This window comes from Chrysemys picta, chromosome 6 (assembly GCF_011386835.1).
Source record: "Chrysemys picta bellii isolate R12L10 chromosome 6, ASM1138683v2, whole genome shotgun sequence".
Taxonomy (NCBI): Eukaryota; Metazoa; Chordata; order Testudines; family Emydidae; genus Chrysemys; species Chrysemys picta.
Genome location: NC_088796.1, coordinates 32,779,372 through 32,803,645, shown reverse-complemented (window position 1 = coordinate 32,803,645; position 24,274 = coordinate 32,779,372). Strand labels below are relative to the sequence as shown.

The 24,274-nt window shown below is 41.3% G+C and overlaps 2 protein-coding genes across 2 annotated transcripts in view; both read right to left on the bottom strand.

Annotated features, from left to right (window-relative positions):
• Positions 1–24,274, bottom strand: part of ITGA1 (integrin subunit alpha 1) — a 122,271-nt gene that overhangs the window by 88,134 nt on the left and 9,863 nt on the right. The gene's annotated exons all lie outside the window — the stretch shown is intronic.
• On the bottom strand, positions 17,700–23,650 carry PELO (pelota mRNA surveillance and ribosome rescue factor). Its single transcript, XM_005282175.5, has 2 exons — positions 22,377–23,650; positions 17,700–20,344 (listed from the first exon to the last, which is right to left on the bottom strand). Exons 1-2 carry the CDS (start codon positions 23,100–23,102, stop codon positions 19,913–19,915), a joined length of 1,158 nt encoding a protein of 385 aa, XP_005282232.1. The 5' UTR covers positions 23,103–23,650; the 3' UTR covers positions 17,700–19,912.

Sequence of the window (24,274 nt, the reverse complement as noted above, 5' to 3'; positions counted from 1 at the left end):
ACGGGCTGCATATTGGCTTCATGTTCATCTTCCTCCCCAACAGCTTGTGGAAAGATCAAATTCATACTTATTTGTATTCGATTTTGGCCCCCAAACACCAAACCTATATGCATATCAGTCTTTGCGCACAATGGTACAAAGGTGCTTAAGGTTTGCCACTTCGTAAAAAGAAGCTGAAAAATAAAAGGGTTGAGTGCAATGAAAAAGAACAAAACAGACTGAAACACCTCATAGAAAGCTAAATATATACAACTGAAAAACCTTAGGAAACTACAAAAAAGCAGCTAGGAAAATCCAACATCTATCTAACCACGATTCTGGGTAATAAAAGACGAGAGGGGAATTTAAGATGAAGATTAAAATGTTGTACAGAGTATACAAGTTCAATCGGGAACCTTATGCAAGAAAAAAATACTGCTATAATGTTTTATGCAACACATAATGCATCAAATGCCATTATAAGGATATATGAATACCTGAGACCTTATCAACATATTTTTAGAAGATGCACTCTTTTATAATTAAGTGATACTAGGATGGGTGTCCCATTTTATGAGGCAATAATCGAGTTCCTGAGTGCCTTGTGCATTAGTTTATGCTGATGGGGAACCAAATTATTGCCTTGTAAAAGTCTGCCTAGTCCATTAGTGCTCTTATGGTCCATATGAAAATAGGAAAAAATAGGATAAAAAAGAAATTTCCAAGTTATTGACAAATTACTGAAGAGAGTTATTTAGAAATGGCAATAACGGACAGTTGACTGGGAGTATTTTTTGAGCTTCACTGCTACGATTAATGTGAAAAAGAAGTCAAGTAAAATCACCAATTTGAACTTACAAAGCACCTTTCATTTGAGGACATGAAGCAATTCTGAAACTGAGGCCCAAAGCTCTTCACAAAAGTAGGTGTTGTTATCCTCACTTAATAGATGTAGAAAATGAGTCACAGTCAGAAGTTGCTTAACCAAGTGAGTCGGTGAAAAGCAGAGCTAAGGATAGAAACAAGAAGGGCCTCTCAGTGCTTGGATCCTATCACTAGACTTCACTCACAGAAATGCTAATAACTAGCTGGTGGCTCAAGAACACGGAAGTGGATTCCTCCATTGTGTAAGATAAGTGTGAGAAGCTTCACACTTTAACTTTTGCCTGGGTTGTGATAATGTCACCACTGAATTCTATAATCTTGGTCTATTATTTATCAGACCAGTATTCTTCTTAGTGAAAAATAGGACTAGTCGCAAACATTCCACATGGAAGAAAATATCCATCTGTAGTACGATGATCTTCTATGAACTTAGGCGACAGAGTGCTTTAGCCTCACAGCAGAAGTCTGAGACAGCTATGCTGGGAGTTCACGTTGTATTTAATTCTAGTTGGCAAAATATCAGTGTCTGTATGTCAGATAAAGCTTTATAAAAAGTTTTCAACGTTTTAAACCTTTCAGTACAGTTTAAATCAGGCTTTTTATTTCTCTGGACTACAAAAGAATCTTTGTATAATATTGCCTCCAACTAGTATTCCTTAATCTTTAACCTTTGAGGAGCAAAAGACTGACTTTCTGGATAGACTCCAGTCAACTGAAAAACGACTTTTCATTATTAAAAGTAGACAACTGTCCAATAAAATAAGGCAAAGAAATATATATCTTGCAAGTTGCTCCAAATTCAGTAGTCATGACTTATTCAACCTCAATAAAATGCTTTGTACACACCAGAAAATAAAAGCTTCCTTTACTGGCTTGCACAAAGTGATTTGTATTGGAACATAGTTTTATAATGTGGTATCAAGCCTGGAAATGTATTGAATCAAAGCTTTGTAATCTGTTCATGAATGAATAAGACTGTATAATAGGAAAAACTTTTCTAAATACAACAGAGTTTTAGAAAATGTCACCTACTAAATTGTACAACCATCTGAATAAGCCCATTGAATTCAGAAATCTGGAAACTGGCATTTGCATGTATGCAGCTCTTAACAATTTGCACATTTCACCTTATGCAAGAGGTTCCCAGAGTGCTTTACAAATGTGAGGTTGTTAAGCGTTATTATACTCTTTTAAATAGATGTAAACTGAGGCACAGAGAGGCTGAGTGATATGCTGAAGACCACACAGCAAATTCTAGAAAACTCTTCAACTCATCTATTCAGTGATCTCCCATCCATCTCCTCATATATCCCTCCCCCAATGAGTACCATTGACTCTACTCTACTCTCTAGAAACTTACCACTCCAGTTTGGACTCTCAGGTCCACTTCCTTCTGCACATCTCACTTTCTCCCTTAGTTCCTGGCATATCATTTTCTACCTTATCCCTAAACCAGACTCCAACTTCTGTTCCCTGACCTGTTAGTTGGACAAAGGATGACATATCTTTATTTTATACAGGCCTAGGAAGCAATACATTAGAACAGTGGTCCTCAACCTTTTTCGTCTGGCGGGTGCCAGACGATGAACTACGGAGGACCGTGGTGGTGGACAAGCATCTGCCGAAATGCGGTGGGCGTCACCGCTGAAATGCCGCTGAGAAGCAGCGTCATCCAGAGGCGTCGCCGCCGAAAATCAGCGGCATTTCGGCGGCGACACAGCTGGATGACGCTGCTTCTCAGCGGCATTTCAGCAGATGGTCGTCCACCGGCCAGTACGCGGGCACACTTAGATGTCCCAGCAGGTGCCATGGTGCCCGCGGGCACTGTGTTGGGGACCCCTGCATTAGAATATCTTTAAAAATTATTTAGGCTATAATTTGTTATGAAGAAATATTGAAACCTTTAAAAAAAACAAGCAGTGATGATACAAAAAATTATTTCATGCAAAAGGTTAAGTTTAAGTGAACACTATATGCTTTGCATTTTGCTGCATTTTCTAATCTAGCACTTTCTGTCAGCTATGTTGTCCCTAGAAATAAACACTTACACTACACTTTTACCGAGCCCTGGGCATGTATTACTTCTTCCATGGCATTTTTTCATCAAATGCCCCTTCTTGTAAGCTGGCTTCTTATCCCAAATTAAAAACACATGCCTTTACACATCTCTACACAATATCATAATATTAATATTACCCTAAATACAAAGACATATGTCTGATAAGAGCCTGAGAATTTCTTTGAAGTACTACAAGTAGCATTTGAGTATCCAGTCTTATTTTTTTCTACCATGCTTCAATGTTCCTATGTATTATTAATCACATCAAGTGATTTCATTTTAAATATAATATTCTTTTAAGAACAGATTTCTAAAATATGAACTTGAACAGGGGGAAGCAAAGAAATATTTTTAGCTCTTACATTAGCATTGCAGTTTTTTGCTATCACACTGAGCTCCCAGAAATACTGTAGTTCATTTTCTAACTGTTATTCATCCACTCACATCAGTCCTCCCTATAGAAAGGTTTTTCAACATTGTTCCTCTGCTTCATGCTGAAGATTTTAGCTGGTATCTTGCTATACCTGACAGACGTAAGTTAGTGAGACAACATCATTCATTACCTTCTTAAATTTACCACCAGGGTTAAATTTGCTACAGCGGTTCTCAAACTTTAGCAATCCAAGGCCCCGCATTTTAATTTAATTTTTTTCGCAGACTCCCAAGCCCCTGCTCAGCCCCAGGCCCCGCCCACATTCTACCCCTTCCCCCAAGGCCCCACCTCTTCCCACCCTCGTTCCACCCCTGCCCCTCCTCTTCCCTGCCTCTTTCCACCCCCTCCCCCGAGCACACACCATCCTCGCTCCTCCCCCTCCCTCCCAGTGCCTCCTGCATGCTGCTGAACAGGAGGTGCTGGGAGGGAGGGGGAGGAGCTGAGGGAGGGAGGGGGAGGAGTTGATCACTGGGGCCCGCGGACTCCCTGGAGTACCCTTGTGGACCCCCAGGGGTTACCCCAGTTTGAGAAATGCTGTGCTATAATATCCTTGATTAGTATCACTCTGCTGCTTTCTGTTGTAAATAATCAACCAGTGAAGAACATATGTCCTAGTATCGGAGAAGTTCTACAATATTGAAGTCAAAGCTCATAACACAAATATGTGCAATCTTTTAGGTATACATCAGTAGGTCTACTCCTGTGCATAAATGTTTGCAGAAGTGGGGCCTTAAACAATGTGTGTGGTGCCTAGTCTTCACCAAGAGAAGGATTTGTTTCTGTAATTAAATCATAAGCATATAAGTGAGTGTTAATCTCTCTCCTCACCTTCCTCCTTGATGCATGGCTTTATACCCAACACACAGAAAAAAATCCCAATTTTACTTGTAAGTACAGGATCAAGCCCTAGAAGAAACCTAAATCTTAACCCGACTGAAGCTATGACTTATCAAGGTGGTCACTCTTTCAGGTGAAACAGAGCAGTTTTCCATCCATCAGTGTTCAGACGCATTGAAAAGCTCATAATGTCTGTATCTGTGTATTTTAGGTTTCTTGTTGAAAATGTTATTTTGCATATATGTTATTTTTCCTTGTCAGCTGTTTAGCTTAGCATTTTATCTTCTAAAAATGCAATAAAAATACTCTGACAATAATGCAGGAAAAATTGCTAGACACAGCAGTCAACTTAATGTAGTGATGAGGCTGGATGCATTGGGACTGTGCTGTGAGCTATAAAAAATTTCCATCACATTTTAATTGACCAGGAATATGAAGTTATGGCACTAACTGCTCTACATCAGTCAATGCTATTGCACTCTACAATTACTCATTGTGACAAAGTAGCACCCTGGAACCCCCATATTCACCATTGTCATATAATTATGATATGTTTTGTACAAAGTATGCCTTGTGAGGTATCATTTTAAAAGTCTTGATTTGTTGAACATTAATATTCTGAAGCATTGTACGTATTGTCATTGTATGTGAAGTTATGAAGTACTGCTATATGTGCTATTAAAATATGTTGCGAGGTGGGGAGACACCTACAACCAGACTTTCTGTAAGGACAAAGGAGCACTGGCCAGATTGGCATTGATGGCCCATCAAAAAAGAATCCACTATCCCAGAGGCTCCTTAGAGAAAGCACATATGCAATGGAGACTGTTTGACCAATGGGGACTGCCTGACCCGTCACAGCAAGAATCTTTCTAGCTGCTGGAAGAAGGTAACTCAGTTAGGTGTGTCCCTGCCTGTGGATGGCTGTGTAAGTAGTGTGTCTGTCAGAGACTTGTAGCTTGACACTAGCATCACAGTGTGAGGGATAGCCCAGGCCGGTAGGTTTGGAGGGCTCAGTGGTCCCATGGTCCAAGTTGCACCCCGGGGACCCCGTTACGCTCATCTAGTGATCTCTAGAGTGGAAAAAGAAAATATAACTCCTCTCTTCCTGTATTCTATGAAATATAAGCATTGGAGTCCAGTTGTCAAAACTGAGGGCTACCTAACAAATATTGTTCGCATCTCACTAGAAATGCCCAAGAACTGTTTTTGCCCTCTTGGCTTGTTCATAGCCAGTCCAGGCTACACCATTATTTATCTTCCCAAACAGCTTCCCTGTGGATTTCTCCCTCTCTGAGAAGATCTCCACAAAGCTTGGCTGGCTAGAGGCAGATAGAGTAGAAGTAATTTGAGGAATGGAACTTCAGCATAAACCTTTTCTGAAAATAGCTACTTTTCTCACTTCTTTGATCCTCAATAGCCACAAACCCTTGTGTCTGCCATGCCATAGGCTGAACATATAGACATTCAGGCCTCATTCTGACTCAGTACAGGCTGAAGGAAAAGATGAAATCCTCCAAAAGGAATAGCAACCATCCTTATGTGATCCTCCCAAGTCCAGCTAGCCTAGGGAGCAAAGGACTGAATTAGTCTCAGCTCCAAGTCAGTTGCACATCCTATTGCAACTAGCTTTTAGAACTGACCTTGGAACAGAATGTTTAAGGACAGACTTGTAATTTGCTATGGTACAGCAAAAATGTATGCAGCCATGAAAGCCCCACTAATCTTATGTAGGATACGCATTGTTCATCTTAAGGCTCTACATGTATGAAATATTAATACCTCAGTGATATGAAAAATTGTTATCAATATAAGGATCAATATTGTGCCATGGAATCAGTAAGAACAGGTATTGGGACTTCAGGCATCTAACTTTCGTTACGACGTGACATTAATTTCTCTTATGGCAGATATGTTGTATAATTATGTAATAGAAAACCCAATTGTAATGCAAACAGGGAAATGGGCAAAGAAAAAGTTTCAGAGTCTGATGGGAACGTATACTCCACTCTTGGAATTTCTTAGCACAAAAGCCCTATTCATGTTTTTTGCAGGAAAAATAAATGGGGAACTCTAATAATACATTAAGTTTTTCATTTGGAAGATAGTACAATGTTCAGTAACTGTTTATATTCCTGATCCAATGTCCATTAAAGTCAAAGAGAACCTTTGTGTTGACCCCATGCAAAAATATTAAAATGACCTTCAATTTTTTTTTTATTCAGAATATTTAGTTCATCAGGACTTGAGAAATCTCTATACTTTTAGCAAAAATAAATAAATAAATAATGCCAGCTAACTCTCAAATGTGCTAAAATGGAAGTCGAGAATAGGTTTTGGGGGCTAAATTTGGGCTTGATAATAAGAAGGCCCAGTAAAATATGAGTGAAGTGAGATCATTTAGAGGCAAATTAGAGATAAGTTAGGACATAACACCAAATCACATTGTAAAATGTTATAAATATGTTTTGGTGTTAACAAATGTTTTTAGGGAAATCATGCCTCATCAACCTATAAGAATTCTTTGAGGGGGTCAACAAAAGATCTGGATAACGGTGATCCAGTGGATATAGTGTACTTGGACTTTCAGAAAGCCTTTGAAAAGTTTCCTCACCAAAGGCTCTTAAGCAAAGTAAGCAACCATAGGATAAGAAGGAAGGTCCTCTCATGGATCAGTAACTGGCTAAAAGATAGGAAACAAAGTGTAGGAATCAACAGTCAGTTTTCATAGTGGAAAGAGTAAATAGAAGGTTCCCCAAAGAATCTGTACTGGGACCTGTGCTTTTCCACATATTCATAAAAGATCTGGAAAAAGGGGTAAACAGTGAGGTGGCAAAGTTTGCAGACAAAACAAAATTACTCAAAAGAGTTAAATCCAAAGCAGATTGCAAAGAGTTACAAAGGGATCTCACAAAACGGGGTGACTGCAACAAAATAACAGATGATATTCAGTATTGATATATGCAAAAAATGCACATTGGAAAACATAATCCCAACCATACATACAAAATGATGGGGTCTAAATTTGCTGTTATCATTCAAGAAAGAGATCTGGGAGTCATCGTAGATAGTTCTCTGAAAACACCTGCTCAATGTGCAGTGGCAGTCAAAAAAGCTAACAGAATGGTAGGATCTATTAGGAAAGGGTTAGATAAGACAGAAAATATCATAATGCCAGAATTGGAAAAAGTACAGAGAAGGGCAACAAAAATGATTAGGCGTATGGAACAGCTTTGATATGAGGAGAGATTAAAAGACTGGGACTGTTCAGCTTACAAAAGAGATGACTAAGGGGAGACGTGATCAAGGGCTATAAAATCATGAATGGTGTGGGGAAAGTGAATAAGGAAGTGTTATTTACCCCTTCACATAACACTAGAATCAGGGGTGGCCCAATTAAATTAACAGGCAGCAGGTTTAAAATAAACCAATGGATATGGGCAGTGGGTGAACCCCTGGCTTGGGGAGGCTAGCCGCCCAACCCCACCCCTTCCACCTGAGTCCATGCCCACCAGAGCCCAGCCCCGACTGTGGCCTCTGTCCCCTGTCCCAGCTAGCGCCCCCAGCACCCCTGGCCCCGGAGTGCAGGGCAGCGCGGCCGCAGCCTCCCCAGGCCACACTGCCGGGCCTGACCCCCGCCTGGCCAGGCCCCCCTGAAGATGCCCCCCTGGTGGAACTGCCAGCCCCAGTGCTGGGCAGGCAGTGCGGCCAGAGCGCCCTCAGCCCTGAACAGGCGGCACGGCCGGACAACCCCCCAGCCCCAGCGCTGGGCAGGCGGCACGGCCCCAGCACCGGGAGGACGGGCAGCGTTACGTGGCCCCAGGGGTACACCGCAGCTCTCAGCCTGCCTGCCCAAGCAGGCACAAAGGGAACAGCAGGCAGGATGGGGTCTGTGGTGGAGCATGGGCAGAGACACGTCAAAGCCTTCCCATGCCTACAATACCTGCCGCTCATGCCAGTGGAAGTACTTCACACAATGAACTATTAGCCTGTGTAACTCATTGCCAGGGGATCTTGTGAAGCCCAAATGTATGACTGCATTCAAAAAATAATTAGATAAGTTCATGGAGAATAGGTCCATCAATGGCAGACAGAAGAAAATATGTAATTATGGTAGTGAAAATCGAATATAGGTTAACATGAAAGCATCAGTGTAAGTGTTGCTATCTTCTATTACGTTTAGTGTGCTAATTCTTCACAGAAATCAACTTGCTGCCTTAAAGTCTATGAGTCTATGGGCTTGTCTATACTTACCGCGCTGGTTCGGCGGCAGGCAATCGAACTTCTGGGTTCGATTTATCGCGTCTAGTCTGGACGCGATAAATCGAACTCAGAAGTGCTCCCCGTCGACTCCGGTAATTCTGCTCGCCGCGAGGAGTACGCGGAGTCGACGGGGGAGCCTGCCTGCCGGGTCTGGACGGCGGTAAGTTCGAACTAAGGTACGTCGACTTCAGCTACGTTATTCACGTAGCTGAAGTTGCGTACCTTAGTTCGATTTGGGGGTTTAGTGTAGACCAAGCCTATGAGTCTATGAGTCTATGCTAAGTAATATTGTTTGAGATGTCATTTAAAAAAAATTCTTAACATATAACTAGCAGTCACAGCTGCAAGAAGCATATGGATTTTTAGTGATTACTATAAGCAGTACAGGAAAAGAAAGCAATATTCAATTAGTTCCACTGTTGGAATTTTGCCAGGGAGGAGCCCCAGCTCTTTAAGAAAGAGAGCCTGTACTTCTTGTAAATGGAGGTCAAATGGAAACATCTCCTCATCCCCAATTATCTAGATGCTAAATTCCAACATAGAATAGTCTGTTCTGCTCTGTCAAAACACTGCACATCTTTAGAAGATACATGTTTAAATGTGTCATCTTTTGGTAGTAATTAGGTTGATATGTTGAGCTTGTCATAGACAGAAATAGAAGTGCATTAGTGACAGATGTTTTCATATATCAAGTTCTGTATGAAGAATGGTTTACACTATAATGTTTCTGAATTATATTATTTCATTCATTGAGATATATCTGTTTTGAGATATATATTTTTAAACTGATGGACAACTGTCAATTCAATTGAGGCACGCCACAACTTGCTACTACCCTCTCTCACATTTTGTATAAGCACATTCACTTCTATTGTGGTCTGTAACAGATAAAACAAAGACTGTTACAAACTCACTGTACTGCATATTAGTACCTGTTAGTTACTTATAAGAGGAATATTATCCATGTTATATATAGGTGTCAGATGAAAGATAACCTCCTGTGAATGGATTCACTAATTGGTCTAGGATTTAAGTCCTCCATGGAGCATCACAAATCCACATGAAGCCCCTGAGAACTTAATTTATCAGTTGGATCTCTTAGTTAGCTGAAGTAAGTGCAAAAATATTATGATGCTGTGGCTATATCTGAAAATTCTCTTTTGTGTGCTTTATTTGGAGTGCATTATACTCAAGAGACATGTACCTGCTATTGCCATTGCAGACTGCAGTTCATCAGTTGAACTAGTTCAAAAAAATCTTAGGTGAAAAAAATCATTAACACTTTAGGAAGGTGTTCAGACTAAAAATCACATTCATTTTAGAATTAAAATGATGAGGTTTTTAGATTTTGATGTAAAAATTGATCATTTCTCCAAAGAGCTAAAATAATTTCAAGAGATTTTCAACTTGAAGCAGTGAATGTGCATCTTCAGTTGTATGTATAATATATGGCTTCCATAACATCTATGCCCACAGGCTGCATGGAGGTGGAGGATCTGGCAAGCAGCAGGAGCTTTAAGCGCCGTTTGTGTTGTAGCAGTGGAGTTTGATGCTCAGTAGTCATGTAAGGACATTTCTTCTGCGAGCTAGCTGACAGTCCTGAAAATTTAATTTAATTTAATTTAAGCTCTGGCTTTTTTACTGTGAATGTTGCTCCACTGTCTAATAAAAAACAAAGGGTAGTTTGGCACCAGCCGTGCAGAGGATTTATTTAAGCTGATTTTTTTTTCAAGTTTAAAACCTTAATTTTGACATTTGAATCCTGAGGGAGAAATCTAGTTTTTCACATTTAGTCCTAAAAAACAGCTTTTATACATGGATAATTGCTACTGATACTTTACGTTTCCCACCCATGGTACATTTAGGACTCCAGCGAGTATAAGAATGTTAGTATCCTAGCAGAACAAGAATTTAGTGAAGATGCTGCTGCTCTTCCCCGTGAACATCTAGATCAGCCTTGTAAAGATAACTTGAAAATTTACTACTTAGGAAAAAAACTTGCATTTTATTCACTATTTTAGACACTGCTTGTCCTGGGTGAGCAGAATGTTGCCAGGCTCATGTAGATTACTCCATTTTTGGCAATGCTCGTCAATGGTCTCATCTTCAGAAGCCAATAGGAGCTGCAAGTGCTCAACACCTCTTTAAAAAAGCTATAATTGTCTGAGAGAATTGAGTGCTACCAACATGTACAGGGAAATGAACTCTTGTAAATAAACACTTTCACTTTATAGTTTTATCATATTCTCTTACATCAATAGGCTCTCAACTTTATAGCTCCAGCAGTACAAAGGGGCTGGAAACTGGCCAGTTACCCTTTCCTTCCAGCCTCAGCTTACAGGGTGTGCCAGAAGCTTATTGTATTTCAACTAGTCTTAGCTAGCTGACAGCTCCTTGGAGGATGTTAACAGCTGCCATTGTTTAGGGCAGACCCCAGGCTGTTCTAAACTATGTTGCGGTGAATGGAGAAGAAACACAAAAATCAGGAAGTTGTGTTTGCTCCTTTGTGACCTTACCCTTGCTGTACTGCACAGAGACTGGGTGTAGCAGAGAATTTGGATCTTAGTTTTGTCAAGTTTAGGAGTTTATAGTTAAAAATCTATTTATCCTGGTGTATTTAAGGTATTTTCTTACATATTGCAACATTTCCAATTTAATTTAACATTCTAGAACTCCTACTTGGTGGGGGGAAGGGAAGGACTGCACAAGCTATGAGCTTCCACATCCAGCACTTATAATTCCTGGGAAAGGAGATTAAAAGTAGAGCAACCAAGTTCAAGTTCCCTCACAAATGTTTGTAAACCACTTAAAAATCTTCTGGTGAAAAGTCCTGTAAAAGGGCCAATTATTACGTAATGATCATTGAGTTACTTTAAACAAGATGGCTTGACCTGTAATAGTGGTTGGCTAATTAATAAGAACTATTAGTAAGAACAGAAATAATTGTTTACTTTACTGTACTGATTATCATGACCAGTGGAACTGGATTCAGAGGGCCCACGTTCCATGGAGCAGAAACTGTTTTTTGTAATTCAAATCAATCCATTTCAATCCACACATTTCTGGTATAAGCATCATTCTTTAGAAATCATAGTGGCTACACGTAATTTAATTTTAACAAGGCAATTCTATAGTGCCCAGGGTATTAAATTGTTAGGCCAAACTAGAAACTAAATACTGACTCTGGTCTACACTAGGAATTTACATTTACCTCTCTCAGGGGTGTGAAAAATCCACACCCTGGAGAGACATAGCTATAGCAGACTAACACCCTGGTGAAGAGAGTGGTAGGTCGACGGAATTCTGTGGGGGGCTTCAGCTGGCCTCTAGAAAGGTACTAGAGATGGAAATATTGTTAATTCCCACAACAGATGCAGAATAAGTAGCAGAAGTGTAAGCATCTTCACCCAACTCTGCTAATGTGCCTCATTCCTAGTCTGGAAGGATCAGCTATAGGGGTGAAAAATGGTCCCTGTCCATTCAATGCCCTTGTTGGGGTCCTAATGTGATGTAAACAAATGCCCACTAAGAACTAAATTGAGACAACCAATTTATTTCATATAAGGCTACTCAGCCTCCAAAATAGTCATGGCTAGGGCCCTACCAAATTCACAGCCATGAAAAACATGTCACAGACCAAAAAATCTGGTCTTTTGTGTGCTTTTACCCTATACTATACAGATTTCATGGAGGAGACCAGAGTTTCTTAATTTGGGGATCCTGACCCAAAAGGGAGATGCAGGAGGGTCACAGTATAGCCACCCTTACTTCAGAGCTGGGCAGCCAGGGAGTGACAGCTGTTGGCTGGGCACCCAGCTCTGAAGGCAGCGCTCCACCAGCAGTAGTGCAGAAATAAGGGTGGCAATACCATATGATGCCACTATTACTTCTGCGCTGCTACCTTCAGAGCTGGGTGGCTGGAGAGTAGCGGCTGCTGACTGAGAGCCCAGCTCTGCAGTCAGCAGTGCAGAAGTAAGGGTGGCAATACCATACCAGGCCATCCTTACGTCTGTGCTGCTGCTGGCCGTGGCTCTGCCTTTGGGCTCTTGGCCAGTAGCCACTGCTCTCCAGCTGCCTAGCTCTGAAGGCAGCGCCTCTGCCAGCAGCAGCGCAGAAGTAAGGATAGCTGTCTGTGCTGCAGTGTTGAAGGTTCATGTTTCAAACCCTGATGATCATGCATTATGGGGAGGTTGTTACAGTTATACATAAATGGTTTTTACTTTTGCATACAAAAGGAAATTACACATAAAAAATTGTGTTAAAAGATCTTCTCCTCCCCCTCAATAACCTTGTGACACCTCCCACCCAACTCCTTTTTGGATCAGGACCCCCTACAATTACACCACCATGAAATTTCAGATTTAAATAGATGAAATCATTAAATTTACAATTTTATGGTATGCTGTTACCTGAAATTGACCAAAATGGACCATTAATTTGGTAGGGCCCCAGTCATGGCTCTCGGTCACCATGCTCCTGAGCTGAATTTTTGCTTATGTTCTAGAAGTGAAAGGCTCCATATGTTCTAAATTATATATTCTAACTGTTACAGGTTATCTATCTAGGTTGCAAAGTCAGACACTCAAAAGTTAGGAAATGCCAGATTTACAGTTGTCTGTGCAACTTTAATTCGTCTCCCCTCTGCATCCAACTTGTGCATTGAATGAAATAGGTATTCTGTGGAAAAAAATAGTATGTGATAGTCTCTAACTGCATTATCAAAATACACGTGCAGAAGGGAAATGGATACTTCAGAATGCTTGAAAAAATAATATTCTTTTAACACAGATTTTTGTATGTAATTTCCTAGTTTTTTTGGTATGCAAAACTAAAAACCATTTATGTATAACTGTAACAACCTCCCCATAATGAATAATCATCAGAGTTTGAAACATGAATCTTCAACACTACACACATCTACCATCTACCACTTAAACTACAGGACTAACCACATTAGCTGGCAGCAGGCTGTTATCCAAGATAGAGGACGGGAACTATGTGCTATGTCCAGAACGTAGCTGGCTCTCTCTCTCTCTCCCCCCCACACACCCTAGGAGGTGGGACCTTCTGTCCCAGGTGGAACTATCTCACAAGAGATAATGGGCTGCTGGGTCCATATAATATGGGAGCCCAGCTTGGATTTCTCTATCTTGGGAGTTTGAGGAACTCCTGCTCCATGTGGTACCCCTTCCTACGCCCCTCGCCTCCTGCCAAAAGCTGCTGTGGCAGCTTACAGGTGTTCAGCAGTATTGCCTACTAATATGATAGTGTTAGCCTGGTCAAGAGCATTCTGTGATTTTGGCAGGCTGCCAATTTCCCCCCCAAGGCACACAAGAAAGAAAAAGGAATTAGTGTTTAACACCTTACAAATCAGGTCTTTTCTACACACAAAAATTGAACATTTTGGGGCCTGCAGAAATATATATATATATATATATATATATAAAAGACTTAGCATTCTTTTGGCTGGCAAATAGAAGTGCCAGCTTTCTGAAGGTTAATGCTTCACTGAAAGACTTAATTAAATTTGTCTTTCATGTGAAGACGTTACATATTCTTGCAGCAATATATATTTTATTTGCTTTGAAGTTCTTCCAGTAAAAAGTCAGTTGAACATTTTTCCAGCACACAAACTTTTAAGCATTTCTATACTGTATGATTAATTTATTTGAGCTTTATGGCAGCAGCTACATTTTGTGCAGAATTCAGACTTTCCAAAGTGAATGGCAAAAAATCAGGGGCCAATATTTGTTCAGAACTAAATTTGACAGTTGGGATCAGCCAGAAGCTGGCAGTGCTAGGAAGATCAACTCAGGCACTAATGCCGCTCGAAGCAATATTCACTCCCCTCCCCCACCTTCTACAGTCCTCAGCTGCGATGGGGAAGGGCAATAATTTTTGAACAATGGCACAATGAGGAAAGAATTTAACATTTTTTTCTTAACACTCTGTTTTACATTAGGACACTACAAAACAACTTGACTTTGTGATAGTGAAAGAGCTTGCACTACTGGTTAGCTTTGTGTTAAGAGATTTTCATTCCTTTTCTAGTTCATGCAATACAAGTGGTCATTATCTTAAAATCAGAGCCACTGCACACCAAATAAGTCAAAAACAAAAAATTTGGCAGCATTAAACATTATTCATTGAGCAATTCTTTATGCAAGTGTCAGACTAGAAGCTCTCCAGCCTGTGTTTATTCCTTCCATTGCTGGGAAAACAAAAGTCTCAATCTGGAGCTTGAATTTAGAATGTAATATAGTACTTGGAAGACCTAAACTGTTTGGCATTTTCTTTACTTCAGTCCTCACTGAATAAAGATTTCCTTAATCAGGATTTCCATGTTAACAGTTCTATAGGTTTTAATAAAGTTACTTTTCTACACAAAATTTGAATGTGACAATCTTCTCCAACAAGCTGGGGAGGTAATCAGAGAATTACAGGTGCTGTGGAACCAATTATACTGTAGTCATTCCTGCTCAGAAAAACCTCACTATTATCTAAATTGCACACCTCAAAATATTCATTTTATTACACAATAAAATGTTTCACTATCTTTAGAGATCTTTATATAAAAATGATCTTCCAAATTCATGTTTGTTTGAATCTACCTCAAAAGTATGAAAACTGTATCTTTCTAAATCTTTCCCTTATGTTTTTGATACGTAACTCAGATTTCTCAGTAAGCACTCCCATAAATTGTTGGCCCTCTTCAAGAATTTCATTGTTTTGAAAATTACTTTCAGAGATCTTGTGTATAAGAAACAGACCATGCTTTGGAGATGACAGACTGGGGATAAGATGAACAGTAGCCTAAACCTTTTTGCTATTTGACACTTGATATATTTTTCCTTCTAAAAATGAGGTAACTGGTGCCATTTTCTGTTTAAGAAAGCATAGCTAGAAATATGAAAACTTTAGTTATGTAAACAGTAGTCTAGCTGAGCTAATTCAAAAGTGAATATTAAAAGCCTACATGCATAGGTTCACTTTTTATAAGTAGGTTACATTTTCATTATGTATAGTTCAAAGTAAACAGAACAAAATGTCAAATATATGCTAAGTAACAAATTATGAAGAAAAAATTCATTTGTTCATCTATATTTTCAACAGTTAAAAATAGAAGTGGAGTTGGTACTATTCTGTTTGCTCCAAACCTAGTACTTAAGGTTTTTTTGGAGGGTGTCAAACCAAGGAATACAACAATAAAATATAATCCTTAATATCATTACATGGTTTCTATTTAACCAATGTTGCTGTAACAAAAGGAACTGAAAAAAAAAGTTTTACATTTCAGGGCTCACTATCATGAATCCCTGAGTCCACTACCACTGCGTCCAGATTTAGTGTCTACCTTTTAAATGGACGTTTCAAATTAGAGGGTTCAGACTGAGGCTCAAGAGTTGCAAGTGGATCTTTAATATGTGTTGCAAAGAGCTGCAGGAGACACATTAAAACATGGTGTGATTTAATTATTAACCATTCTAAGTTATTAACCAATCAGGATGCTTTTACTGTTATTAACCAATTGTAGTTGATAAAATAATACTTACTCATTTTGCTGTAAGTATGTGTGTGTGTATTACATATATATAGATATAGATATATAAATTATATAATAAATTCACACTACTGTGGCTCATTTGGGTAATGTTGATTGCTAATTTGGCTCCTGAACCACTGAGGTCTGAGTAATACTGCTCTATAAATGTGTTTTAAGTTTAGTAAAATAACCTTTATATGTCTATAATTAATAGCATTTTATTTGAGTGGCCTGAATGAGAAAAAAACTGCTCAAAGCTAAATAAAAAGATAAATGATTGCCTGTGTTAATCATGTTCTTCTCTAAGAAAGCTGTTACAAAGCAAATAAAATAAGATATATAATTAAGTGTATTTATTTTTAGTTGCTGATCATATTATATTTTCATAGTAAATTTCATACTGAAAATCCCAGATCACTTGCATGTTGAGATCAGCAGTGGTTCTTCCCAAGTGAATTACACCTCTGCCTCAATATAACGCTGTCCTCGGGAGCCAAAAAATCTTACCGCGTTATAGGTGAAACCATGTTATATTGAACTTGCTTTGATCCACCGGAGTGCGTAGCCACCCCTCCCTCCCCCCGAGTACTGCTTTACCGTGTTATATCCGAATTCGTGTTATATCGAGGTAGTGGTGTATTCAGTCCAGGATACTGGTTCAAAATAAACAGGACTACTGACACGCTTAATGTTAAACATAGGCCAGGTCACAACATGCCAATCCTACAAGCAGGTATGCTAGAGCTGACTCCTCTTTCTATGTTAAGTTCTATATACTTCAGAAGTGTCACAGCTGATCTGGGGAGAGGGGTGATCAATAAGATAACCACGGTATAAACCGTATTATTTAGAGTTAATATAAGTCTATACTTCTCATCCTTCTTTCAGAAAGGCAATACTGAGGTCCTCTTTGTGACTGCTGAAAACCCAAAGGCATAAGTTTAAAGGTGGGGCCCTCCATGTTCTGGCCCAATCCTAGCACAGGGATCTCTACTTCCATTGCAGTTTTGGCTAGAAAAGGTACTAATTTCCTGTCCTAAGCTGTAGTGTAATACTGCTGTGTTGTTTAACACTTGCTGACTTCTAGTGGTGGATGAAGTATCCCTGTATATGGTTTATATAAGTTTAAGGCCTTAACTTTGCAAGTACATGTGCCAATATGGAAAGAACTCTTCGTCAAATACCTTTAACTACAAAGGTATCAGCATCAATGGAACTCTGCCAAGTGTAGGGGGTCTGCATTCCTGTATCTATTTGGAGGATGATTCCATACACTTTTTCCTTAAACCTGATGCATTTTTCTACATGTTACTTATGTATTGTTTATGGGGTTGATTCCACTGCAAAAGTGTTTATGAACAAATTTACAGGTGTCTTATTTTCTGGAAGTATATATTTCTTCCAGTAAACTAGTGGCATTCACTGCAGAACTCCAATTCTAAACTTAAACAGAAATATTGCAGAGAAACAAAATCACTATAAATAAAGTGTTGCTGAACTGCAAAAATAAGTTCTCACACTTCTGAGAATTATACCTTTCCAAAAAACTGATATATTGGTTAGCTGTATTTATTTGAAGAGCTGTATTTGACAATACAGTACATGTTGTCACACTTAGAGGCACATAGTGTAGAAGTGTGGAATTGCAGTATTTTGACTTTGTACCTTTCATGTATTACAAAAGGCTAAAAAAAATATAGTACCACTTAATTTTTTTTTTAATGAACTCATTTTTTCACCCATGACACAAACAACCAGCAAGCCCTTCCGTCCCACAATTTGGGATAGCATAATTCAACAAATTATACCAATGTAAAGATATTTTAAGCTATCCATACCAAATACAAGTTCAGTGCTGCAGTCAGGTCTTAATTATAAATAGCATTATCCAGAAAATTATTGCAGTATTTAATAACGACCACTGATGTTTGCTTACCAACATACAGGCCTAATACAGCTATCTCAAGGGAGAAAATATTATGCAGTATTTAGACACAGTGAAACCATTTAGTGCTATAAAACTAACTTGTCAGATTTAAGACTATTTATTGCAACTTGATTCTGCCAATGTGCTGAGTATCTGTCAAATCACATTGACTTTAATGTAAGCTGAGGGCACTCCAACCCTTGCTAGTGGCTCAGGATCTCTTGCCAGATAAACTACAGCCTTTCAAGAATGTCCCCCCCCCCCCCCCTTTTTTTTTTTTTTAAGTGAAACAGTGCTAATTGTTACAGAAAATTTCAGTGATTACTTATAATTCCTCAAATAGATAAACGTTCAATAGGTGTTGAGGGCATTCAAGACCTTGCATGATTGGTCTCTAAGGCCAAGATCCCTATAATCACATTTCCAAAGTGGACCACTGCAACTCACTGCAAAGTTAATTCAAGTTATAACTCAAGGGCTGCCCCAACTTGAGTTTTAACAGTTAGTATTTAAAGAACAAAAACAAAAAACCTAAATTTGGGGCCATGCCTTGCCTGACAATATCCTTATAAAAACTGAGTATTATTTATATGTAAAAATTACACTATTACTCTTGACACACACCGCATCCCAAACGCCACCTTAATTGTGTTTCAGATTCTGAAGATTCCCCTCCCAGCTAAACTTTTTTTCCAAACTATAAACTCCAGGAAATGTTGGATTACCATTTGATCACCTCAATTCTGAACACCTTTAATAAATATGGATAAATAAATACAATTGGGAAATAACTAAGTTAACTTTTTCTAACCATCATTATCTTCAAAAAGGCCCAAGTCCTGCTTCTAATTAGATCTTCTACTTCCAAGAGGTATTGTATTGTATATACCTGTTTTTAAAAACATCTACTTGAGAATACCAGATTATGAGATTGTAATGCAAGCCATTTATCTATTGCCAAAAGGATTCCTGGGGAAGCTATGGACTTAATTCTGCAAACCTTACTCATGCAAGTAAGGGTTTGCAGCATCAGGCCCAAATTATCCAAACACTGATTCATTAGAAAACAGTTAATTAAAGCTGGAACATCTTATTTATAGCACATAAATCAGCATTTAGTACAACTTTCTGGAGCTCACATGACAGGGATCTGAGGTAGTGCATTTAAAGAAATGTTAAAAGCATGGCACATACAGCTTCACACCTTGGCCTGCAGTTGCCATCATGTCTAAAGGGATACTGTCAATTCAGGGTTTTTTTTTTGTTTGTTTGTTTTTAAGTTTCCATTTCTGATAGAACATTATTAAATATTGCCAAATTCAGCCAAATGGCTGGACTCGTGACGAAGACAGATCCACATCTGGTATTCTTCCCATCCCTACTGCAATCTACTCCGTTTTACATCAGTAAGGTATGGCACCTGGGTTCCTGACCAAGTTGTCAACATAGCCCTTCAGATGGACAAACCTTGGATAGCTGATTGAAAAGTATCAGTATTCTTTATAATGTGATACCTAACACGTTGCTTCCCATACTTTGCAGTACTGTTTGCAAGCACATAACTCAAAGCAGAAAAATGTGGCATTTTAGAGTTTTTTTCCCCTTAATTTATTATCCTTTTTTGTACATTCACCAAAAGGCAAAGAAACTCATCTGCTTTAAAATACCTAATCAGCAGCTTTCAGGAACCAAATTAGAGAATTTTATATTAGTTTGTTGTGCTCTTGGAGATCCAGAGTGTAGTTTGTACAAACAATGTCAACCCCAACCTATAGTATACCCATCATCATCATTACCACAGCAAGTGCAAATATATATGGCTATCCAGTAGAACGTGTTGAACAAAACCAGACACCTTAAAAATATTGTTCTCAAAAAGTTAAATTGCATGCCATGGAACATCTGCTTGTAGTATTTGGAAAGGAAGTGCAGTGACTGTCATTTTAGTCTTATGCTATGAGGGAAGGGTGGAGTGAGCCATCGTCATCAATCCTCTTCAGAACTGGATTCCTCCTCTTGGTCAGAGAGCTCAGCAACAGGGAAACGCAGGATAGCTGCTACCCCTGTCAGCTGGCCAAGCTGCTCCCCAGACACATGGAGGCTGGAGAATATGCGCACTGTGCCCATGTTCTCCCGCACACTATCTACCAGCCGCACATATCGGCTGCGAGAAGCCACATCCTGGTGCCTGAAGAGCTCATCACTGATCAACAGGGTATCAATGGCCATGGCCTCATTGGCTTTTTCCACATGTTTGAGGCCATAAAAAGCCCGATCAGGCTCATGTTGCAGCATCTTGTAGAAGTCATCCAAGGCTTTGACCTCACCAGCTGCTTTCGTGTCAGAGAGACGGCTGGCTACAGCTGGGTCACAAAGAGCTTCCTTCAGCGCATATTTATGTCCGGAGGAGGAGTGGACCTACAATAATAAATGTTATAGATAGAAGAAAAAATGGATCATTTAGTCCATGCTGATTACTTAGTCTTATATGTTTCACTTGTGAACTGAAATTTTCCATGGTCAGTCTTTTTCTCAAGGTGAATTTTTTTCAGAAATATTGAACAAAATCCCTTCAGCTACCTTTGAATTTAGCAAGGATAGAAAAAAATGTTTCTATCATTCAAGATTTGTTTTAAACATGCTGGGATCTTGAGCACTGGCCTAGAGCAAAATACATCTGAAACTAGACGTTCAGAGTAATCCTCAATAGGAACTAGTGCTTTTACTACATTTGAAAAAAAAAAAAGAAAAAAGAAAAGAAAGATCGGTTGTTTTTCTCTCTAAAGTTACATCTCTGAAACGATATACCAACTGTTCAGAAAAGAAAAACCTGCTAAGTCTACAGATATATGCTTCAGATGAGGCATGCATTGCACATGCTGCAGATGTAGGAAGTGTGCACTTTTCAGTAGTGATTGGACCTTGCTCCTCATGCTGGTCATCACTGCAAATCAGGTAATACCTGATACATATCCATGTTAAAACACTGAGTTAAAACAAATGCCAGTTTCATACTTCTGAATCTATTTTTAATGCACTGGGACCTCCAAAGGCTTGGAAGCTTGATTTGGATTAAAGACCTGCTTAATCTAGGAAGCCAGAAGTAGTAAACTCAGGAAGCCAATAAGATCTGGATTTTCTTATTTTTTTCATTAGTCTTAAAAAATACCCAAGAAGTCAGATGAAAAATAATTAGTAAATGAAACCTTAAGGTCATGCAGACAACAAAAGCCAAGAGAAACAAATATTAAGGTTTTCAACAGCAATGTTAACTCAGTCCTGCCAGTTACAGGTATGTTTTCGTTCACTTTTTTTACAGCGGCATTAAATCTGTCATTAAACACTCATGATTAGGGCCCAAATTCACAGCCATGAAAAATGCATCACAGACTGTGAAATCTGGACTCCCACTATGAATTCTGGTATTTTGTGTGCTTTTACCTTACACTATATAGATTTTACGTGGGAGACCAGCGTTTCTCAAATTGGGGGTCCTGGCGGAGTAGCAGGGGGGGTCGCAAGGTTATTGGGGGGGGGAGGGGCATGGTATTGCCACCCTTACTTCTGCACTACCTTCAGAGTTGAGTGGCCGGAGAGCGGCAGCTGGTGGCTGGGCACCCAGCTCTGAAGGCAGCGCAGAAATAAGGATGGCATACCAAAACCATACCATGCCACCATTACTTCTGTGCTGCTGCCTTCAGAGCTGGGCGGCCAGAGAGTGGCAGCTGCTGACTGAGGTCCCAGCTCTGCAGGCAGCAGTGCAGAAGTAAGGGTGGCAATACCATACCACTCAATTCTTACTTCTGCTCTGCTGCTGGCGGCAGCTCTGCCTTCAGAGCTGAGCTCCCTACCAGCAGCTGCTGCTCCCCAGGTGCCTAGCTCTGAAGGCAGTGCCACCACCAGCAGCAGCACAGAAGTAAGAGTAGCAGTACCGCAACCCCCCCTACAATAACCTTATGACCCCCCCAAAAAAACTCCTTTTTGGGTCAGGACCCCTACAATTACAATGCTGTGAAATTTCAGATTTAAATAGCTGAAATAATAAAATTTATGATTTTTAAAATCCTATGACCGTGAATTTGGTAGGGTCTGACACAACACGACTGAGTTGACGTTCCTGCTGGAAATGTAATTTCCCAACTGTTGTTGTTTCTGCCATCTTAATGAGCCACTATCAAGTTTTTGTTGGTTTTTTTGGGGGGGAGGGGGGAAGTTGCATTTAATTATCTACTGCTTTATCTAGTCTAGATTTAAATATCCCAAACGAAAGGACACGTACATTCCTTACTAGCCCATCATTTAAGATCCCACCAAAAATACATTTCTCTTGATGTTCAGCTTAAGTTTTCTTTGTGTTAATGTCACTTTACTTATACCACCTTTTTGTCACACTGTATAACTCTTCACTCTTTTTGGATTTCCCGATTTAAGGGTTACTTATCTACTTTACCTGAAGGAATTTGGACCGGTTCTCTAGCAGCAGCTTGTTGTCAGTCTTGACTGCCTGCTGGAACATGTAGTCACAGAACTGTTCTCTTACGAATCCCGGACTGGCCACCAGAACACATTTCACAATCTCGAAGTTGATATGACGCTGGATTGCCTGCACCACCTGCTCATAGAATCTCTCCAGCGCTCTATCATGTTGACTGCAATTACCCTTTCGTTTTCTGGGAATGTTCACTTCAATCTTGGCCCGGGTCAGTGTCATGCTAGGGGTAACAAGACAGATATGAGCCAGACCCTCCTGCATGACCACTGCTGCCACGTCAGCACTCCAGCTTGGGTCGCAGGCTTGCTCAATGCGCTCCAGCACCACACTGTCCCACTGCTTCTTGGCTAGCGTGAACTGGCGATTGGGCTCCAGCTCAATGGTGTGGTAGGCTCCCATCTTGACGTACTCATTCTCCTGGATGTTGGTCCCCTTGACCCGCAGCTGGCAGGCCTGCGAGTCGAAATCGATGGTCTCCACGCAGAGGGTGAGGGTGGTGCGGATGCGGTTGCTGCCCACGCTGCCTGTGGCGGACTCAGTCTGCACCTTGCGGATGGTGGATGCCCGCAGGCTGTCGCCCACCTGCAGCAGATTGTAGGTGTGCCATATGTCCTCGGCATCCTCGGGGATCAGGGTCACCTGCCCCGCGTTATCCTTCTCGATGTCCTTCCTCACCAGCTTCATCCTGCCGCTGCCCGGCCTGCCCCCCTCTGATCTCACCGGGAAACGGGAGGGCACCGCGCCTCGCACTCAGGGCAGGCGCAGGCTCCTCAGCCCACGCCCGGGTCCTCACACGGCCTGGGGACCCTGCGTCCTCTCAGCGGGAAGGGGACGGGGCAGAAGCCTCTCGGAGGAGACAAGTGGGACGGGGCCGGCCGGCTCCAGGCCCCGGCACGCCGGACCCCTCACGCTAACGGGCTGACCGCTCCGCTGAACCTCGCCGATCCGAGCGGCGCTTGACGACACTCCACAGTCGGTCAATCAGCGGCGGCGGCGACACCGGGCCACGCCTGCGCACTGGCTGGGGACAGGACGAGGCACAGTCGGGAGCAGCCCGGCGACAGCATCGTCTCCTCGCGTACGCGCCAGCTAGGAAGCGCCTTCACACAGCGCATGCGTACACTGCCGACCCGGAGCGGAGACGTTGAGACTACTTCCGGCGCAGTTACGTAAGCTTGCTCAGGGAGCCCGCGGCGAATCCTACGCACGCATGCGCATAGAAAGCCGGCGCCGCCGCCGCCGTCGCTTTTAGCGCATGCGCGGAATGTACCCGGGTCGGGAGGAGGGAGCTGGGGGCTAGGGCTGGGGTGGACGTTCGGGGCTGGCTTTGGCTGCTACCGAGGTTGGGGCGGCGGTCGTGGCTCAGACAGAAGCGGGATTAGGGTGGCGCACGCGGCCCTATCGCCGCTGTTCTGAGGGGGGTTGTGCTTGCCCGCCAGGCGGCTCCTGACCCAGCGCGTCCCCCCCTACCCTGCTCCTAGCCCCGCGTGTGACCCAGCGCAGCCGCCGCCTTGTCATCTCCTGCCCCTGAGCGGTTGCTGGCTCAGTCAGTGCTGGCCGTGCGAGGGCTGCGGTACCTGGTGGAAGACAGCGAGGTGGAGGGAGCATCTCCTGCTGGAGCTTCTCTCCCCCTGCTAGAGAGCCGGGCCTGCATGGGTGCACGGCTTACTCTAGCTTTGTGCCAAAGGGAAGTGGAACAGTCAGGCCTACAAGCATAGAACTTTTTTTTTTTATTCTAGGACTGGAAGGGACCTCAAGAGATCGAGTCCAGTCCCCTGCCCGCATGGCAGGACCAAATACTGTCTAGACCATCCCTGATAGACATTTATCTAACCTACTCTTAAATATCTCCAGAG